The sequence below is a fragment of the Pagrus pagrus genome (genome assembly GCF_965226575.1).
Source record: "Pagrus pagrus genome assembly, chromosome: 22".
Classification (NCBI taxonomy): Eukaryota; Metazoa; Chordata; class Actinopteri; order Spariformes; family Sparidae; genus Pagrus; species Pagrus pagrus.
In genome coordinates this window covers 2,580,211-2,587,174 of record NC_140204.1, presented here as the reverse complement: position 1 = coordinate 2,587,174, position 6,964 = coordinate 2,580,211, and the positions used below count along the sequence as shown (strand labels likewise).

At 37.7% G+C, this 6,964-nt stretch overlaps 1 protein-coding gene across 1 annotated transcript; it reads left to right on the top strand.

Annotated features, from left to right (window-relative positions):
* Positions 1-3,002: 3,002 nt before the first annotated feature.
* On the top strand, positions 3,003-6,317 carry LOC311251850 (butyrophilin subfamily 3 member A2-like; the record flags this gene model as incomplete). Its single annotated transcript, XM_084344495.1, has 5 exons — positions 3,003-3,009; positions 3,121-3,462; positions 3,637-3,918; positions 4,017-4,136; positions 5,691-6,317. 5 exons carry the CDS (start codon positions 3,003-3,005, stop codon positions 6,200-6,202), a joined length of 1,263 nt encoding a protein of 420 aa, XP_084200621.1. The 3' UTR covers positions 6,203-6,317.
* Between the last annotated feature and the right edge of the window lie 647 nt (positions 6,318-6,964).

Below are 6,964 nucleotides of genomic sequence, written 5' to 3'. Positions count from 1 at the left end.
ACTGTGTTGTAACAAAAAACAACCTAGATGCTAGTTTATTTTCCATCATCATATGTGAATGCTGACTGCTGGGTGTTGTGCTGTTGGGTATTTTGTTGATTTCAGATACAAGAAGCAAAATTATGTAAATATATAAAATGATATTCCTTATCAAGCCATGTGACAATTGACTGCATGCAACATTTTCATTTGTAAGGTATCAATTGGATTTTAGTGTTTTAGATTTAAATGTTGTGTTATGTTGTATTTGGCATGTCTTCTTTTAAAAAACATATATTGTAATGTAATGATATATTTCATTCCTCTGTACAATTATATATGGAGATGTGTGTGTGTGTGTGTGTGTGTGTGTGTGTGTGTGTGTGTGTGTGTGTGTAAACACACCTCTGTAACTACATGTCTTGATTATGATGTCTGTCCTAAATAAGTTTTCCATCAGAATAAACGCAACAAATCACATTGAGGTTAATATTTTTACATTTTATTAATACAACAATTTGCAAAACTTGACCTAAAATTACACAGGTGCAGTTGAGTCTATGAAACATTAGTGTGTAACTTTATAATGTCTAAATGTCTTATTATAAATGTGTCTGTCCTCGTCATTGAAATCAAAATAAAGGGATTACAGGAAATGTGCCTCGGACCATGTTTTCAGGTGTGTGTATACATTAAGACGTTCATTAGGATGCAGACACTCGCTGCCTCCTGCTATTAGATATTATATGTTGTTAGAGTAGGTAAGCCCTTATGGTCCTCTAAAAGGAAATTAAAGACCTTTGTTTTTTAGATTGCTTTCAATCTGAAGTTATCTTACAGCCGTAGTTTTTAAGGTCTTTTTGTTTTAGTTCATTGATTTGCTGATCTTTAATCATCAACAATCTTGTCCTCTGTGTTTCCCATGTATTTAAATACTACGACCCTCTGGAATTATATTTTTATGTCTTACAGTATGTACATCTTTAAAGATATAAATATACACAGTGGCGGTCCTAACCTGCATGACTCCCTGGGCGAGCCTCACCTAAAAAGTAGCAACACAAAAGCTAAAACAAAGTAGCAACCAACAAGCAAAGCACAAGTCAGGAAAAACACCAGGAATGAAGCAGAAACATAACACCAGGAACAAAAACCAGGAACAGTCTCAGGGGGAATAACACAGGATGATCTGAAAAAGACTGCAGAGAGAACACAGGCTTAAATACAAACTATACTAACGAGGGGATGAGGTGCAGGTGGAGTGAGGCGGAGAAACACAGGTGAAGGAAATGAACGGAAAAACACCAGAAACAGGGAAGAGGCTGAGCATAAAACACTGGAAGAAGGTGAAGGCTACTGAGGGCACAAGAAAACAGGCGGGAACACAGGACACTGGAAAAAGGGCAAAAGACAACACAAAACCAGAAAACACATATAAAACACACGGACATGACACCCAGTCACTTTTCTACATCTCATTACTTCACACCTTTTTACTTACTTTTACTATTTCACTATTTCACTATTATTCTGTTTTGCTTTTACTTTATTTCGTTATATTCGATATTGACTTACTTTGCTATTCTCTCAACAAATAATTTTACTTGGGTTACTGTATGCTCACTGTACATGCAACATACAGTAACTTATTTTACAAGTCAAGACATGAACACAGAACAGTACACACCTTTATCAGTTGGGTCAAAGTACACGTTTTTTATTTATTGAGGGACTTTGGCCGTTTGGCTTCGTAGTCTCAGGCGAGAACGGACTCAGAGATACAACAGGTAAGAGCCTTTTGCTGAGTAAACATATTTCTATTTAAATCTTGATGGTGCTTTCACTACTTTTTCATTTAAAGGAATGTGTTGTTTTATTTTGTGGAGCAAAAGCAAACTGGTTATTTACACCGTTGATGAGAGCAGCTTCTGTATCTGTAGCAGTGTGGCCGACTATTTCTACAGTGTGTTCAGCATGTGTGTTCGATGTTTTCTAGCTTTGACTCATTTCATGTGTTTTAGTTATTCACAGATATAAATGCTGTGAGTTTCACTGCTTGTTTTATTGCTGCAAAAATAATTCTCAATCTCAATGTGGCTTACTGCACATATAATCTTAATGTAAGGTCTGTTACTATGAGTTACTACAATATAGATTTGTAATACAGTTTAACTTTACAACTAACGGCTCTGCTGTGTGTCTATTGTTGCTGTTGAGCTGCAGGTGAAACTAGTTTTAACGATGTGCAGCATGAAGGGCACGTCATTTTCCACTTCTGTCCACAGTAATAAAGGTGAAATATCATTTAGTCGAGTTTCAATTTAACAAAGAAACATGACAGTGAAGCAAAATGATGCTGCTGAAGAACACGTCTTTATTTCATTGTCTGTTTAGATGTTATTTAACCTTTATCAGTATTTTTGTGGCAGAAGGAGCTGAAACTTTTTTCTCTTGGAGGTCAGAATCTCAAACCACTGCCTCCCCTTCTTGGTGATGTTTTTAATGTGTCACATATTTGCATAAGCTGTTATATTTAAACAAATACAAAACATAACTTCAAAATGGCAGAAAATCACTATCTGATACTGTCACAGAAAATGGCGGCCATCCTGCTCTAGAACAATAGCGATGTGAGGCGTGGTGGATTACGCTTTATTACCTAGAAATGTGGCGAAGGTCAGACAGTTAATGTGCGATCTGTAAAGTTCACTGAAGGAGGAAGTACCGACCGGCGCTGGTTCTTGTGTCATAGGCCTTTTAGTTAATGAATAGTATTCTTAATGCTACAATAAAATTTTTGCGTGTGTTACTTTCTGATATCATGTATGATAGCATTTTGGTCCTTTTTTTTCTATAAATTAACATTTCACAATGTTTTATGTCCCAGACCTCCAGGATGCTTGGCCTAAATAATGGATTGGTCCTTAAACCTAAGCTCAGTTCCTCCAGAGCTTTGGTTCTCCAACACACTGTGATCCTCCTTCTGCTGGCAGGCACTTGTAGAGGTGATTTACATCAGCACCATGTTAAGCCTGTTTAAAAAAGGGGAAAACAAACTTATTCATAAGCCACTCATTAAAGCCAACAATAATTTTGTGCAGGAGTTCTGATTGCAAGATTTAAGAACCTGTGTCGTTCCAGGTCGGTCTCAGGCGGCTGGACCATCTCGAACAGTCGTGACATTAGTTGGAGAAGACGTCGTCCTGCCGTGCCGCCTGGAAACTCCCCTGGATGCTGTTTCAAAGAGTGTGGAGTGGGGGAGACCTGACCTGGAGCCCAGATTTGTCCATGTGTGGCATGAAGGTCAAGACCACCTGGTGAACCAAAACCCGTCTTACAAAGGAAGAACATCAGTGTCCATCGACAATCTGAAGCAGGGAGACCTTTCACTGCATCTGTCTGCAGTGAGACTCTCTGATCATGGAGTCTACAGATGCTTCTTTCCCTCACAAGACAGAAAATCAAATGTTGAGCTTGTTGTTGGTGAGTGGGCATGTGTTCTTTGTGCATATTTTGTATAATGCTTCTACATTTCGCTGCATACATTTTTAGTGCCTCTAATCATGACAGGAGAATAATGATGCTTTTAAGCATTAAAATTTTATATTTGCATCACTGATTATGTTTATTTCTATGTCTTCTCTTTCTCATCCTCAGGTTCTGTTGCATCACCAGTCATAGCTGGGATTAACATAAACAGCAGCAGTGTGGTTCTACAGTGTAACTCTGCAGGCTGGTATCCAGAACCTGAGGTGTTCTGGCTGGACGCTGAGGGAAACCTCCTCTCTGCTGGACCTACAGAGACAGTCAGAGGTCCTGATGACCTCTATACTGTCAGCAGCAGAGTGACTGTGGAGAAGAGACACAGCAACAGCTTCACCTGTAGAGTCCAACAGAACCACATCAACCAGACCAGAGAGGCACTCATTCAGATTTCAGGTGTTTTTCCCTCAACTAACATCCTTTTGTTTCTTCTTCCAGCAGCTGATGTCTCGTTGTATATATCCACTGTTCTGTTGTGTGTTTTGTCATTTCAGCTGACAGCCTGGAGGCCACGTCTTGTTCTGCTCATGTCGGTGTTATAGTGGTTTTTGTGCTCCTTTTTATTCTTGCAGCAGCCTGTGTCGGGTGGAAATGGAGACAGAACCAAACCAAAGGTGAGTTTAACTGATGTGATGTGAACAACTGGCCACAAGATGTCACTGGGGGCTGTGTTTTACAAATAATAGAAATTAAGGCTTTATTAAAATCAAGATGTTCAAAAGGTCAGTCATAGATGCTAAAATATTACACTAAGTTTGGTGACTTGACCCGGGTGAGCCTTGTGTTACGAGCTGGTGTTGGTTCCAGTCCACCTAGTATGGAGCTAGAACAGTCTCATAATGAATAAATGCACAAAAAAGATTCACAAATGTATTTGGGGATTTGTATATACATGTGACTCAAAACACAAATACATTTTCAATGCACACACAAATATGTTTCATTTCATATGTAAGTAACAAATATTCACATATAAAAAATAAGATTCATAAACATATTTCCAATGCACACACAAATCTAAAAAAAAATCACAAATACATGAATGTTAAAGTATTTGCAATCTTCATCAAATACGCATTTGGGGCTTGTTACATTCATATATGAACTGTTGGACCTGTATTTACAAAGTGCTTTTAATTTGTAAACCTCCCTGCATTTGTGTGTGAAAGTTTTGAGACTCTCCTGACGTGACGCGTTTTTTCTAAGAGGAGGTTGTCTGTAGCCAATCAGATGTCTCCCTCCTTTACAGCCAATCACGTGAGTGTCTCCCCCACGAGGGGGGATTATGACGTCATTAAAACGCGCACCGCAGGCAGGCAGGTAGGCAGCCCGTGCTGTTTCACGATTCATGCTAAACAGTCAGTCATAATTCTGGAATATGACTTATGTAAAAGATTCACAAGAAATTAGTACTTTTTACTTACACTTGAACTGCCAGAGGCCATCTTTCATCTCCGCCGTCCTGCTAGCTTCCAGCCTCTCGCCCGTTGGCTGTAAAGGAGGGAGACATCTGATTGGCTACAGACAACCTCCTCTTAGAAAAAACGCGTCACGTCAGGGGAGTCTCAAAACTTTCACACACAAATGCAGGGAGGTTTACAAATTAAAAGCACTTTGTAAATACAGGTCCAACAGTTCATATATGAATGTAACAAGCCCCAAATGCGTATTTGATGAAGATTGCAAATACTTTAACATTCATGTATTTGTGATTTTTTTTTAGATTTGTGTGTGCATTGGAAATATGTTTATGAATCTTATTTTTTATATGTGAATATTTGTTACTTACATATGAAATGAAACATATTTGTGTGTGCATTGAAAATGTATTTGTGTTTTGAGTCACATGTATATACAAATCCCCAAATACATTTGTGAATCTTTTTTGTGCATTTATTCATTTCTGTGTGCATTTATTCATTATGAGACTGTTCTAGCTCCATAACCTTGAAACTGCAGACAGGATCCAACTGAGTATGTCAGAAATCAGATCCTGTTACAGATCCTGTTTAACTTTGTAATAAAACACTGTGTATGCTGTAAAATACTAAAACATGTTTGTATGTTGTCTCTGTGGTGTCACTCTGACACCTTTTCTCTACAAAATGCATCAGCAGAACAAGTCTGAACTGAATCTAACACTGTTACCTGTTTTTATATTCACACAGACACAGAGAGGCAGCGAGAGGATCCAACTGAAAGAGAGCAGCTCATCACAGAGAAGAAGAGAACCGAGGATTTGGAGAAGAAAATGGTAAAGCTTGAAGAAGAGTTACAGAAGAAAGAGGAGACGTTACAGAAGAAAGAGGAGACGTTACAGAAGAAAGAGGAGACATTGAAGAAGAAAGAGGACTTTGAGCAGGAGGTTTATAGTAAACTGACTGAACAAAGTGAGGAACTGAAAAACCAGGGAGAGCAACTGAGACAACAACAGGAGGACATGGAGACAAACATTAAAGATATTGAGAACAAGATCCAGTCAGTGGAGAAGACGGCAGAAGGTGAACGATTCCACAAAATGAAAGAAATCACATTAACTGCCAAAACTCAGCTGAGCAAAAGAAGACGAGAAGATGAAAAACTTCAGATACAAACAGAGACAATACTGACCAAAATAAATGATTTGTTAAAGAAGATCACAGACAGGAAGAAGGAGGAACCACAAGAAGAAACTCAGTGAGCAGCTGGAGGAGATTCAGAGGAAACTGATTATTAGACTATCACTAAAGTTTGAATATTTTCTGCTGCTGATAAAGAGACATGTCAGGTGTAATAATGTAATTCTCATAAAGACAGATCATAATATTACATATTAAAGATGGAACCATTTTTACATTTAAAAACAAAAAAAATGCTTTGTGCTTTTCAATTTTATATTTGTTTTAAAGTTTGCAATTATGACTGAATAATAATAATAATAATAATAATAATAATAATAATAATGATGATAATAATAATAAACTTTATTTATATCGCACTCTTTAAAAACAGTTTACAAAGTGCTTTGACAAAACAAAGCAGAAGGAAGTAGAATGAAACATATTAGTGTAGAAAAAAGGACAAAGTGCAAATGAAATAAATGGCATTTATAGCTTAATAATTAGAAACAAATAATTGAAAAATAGAAATAAAGTTGAGGGGCCCTGATGGCGGAGGCATGATCACCTTTAGTTTTTAGCCTCGACTTTGGAACGGTTAGAAGGGCCCCGCCTGAGGATCTAAGGCTGCGAGCAAGGAATTAAAATGTCTGCTATACAGGTCAGAGCCACAAGTTCTTTAAAAAGTGATCAGTAAAATCTTAAAATCAATTCTAAAACGGACGGGGAGACAATGAAGGGAAGCTAGGACTGGGGTAATGTGATGTCGTCTGTTGAAACCAGTTATTTGATTTATTACATTAAATGTAATTTTCTTGTCATTATTTTGGCCAAAATTCAAGCAG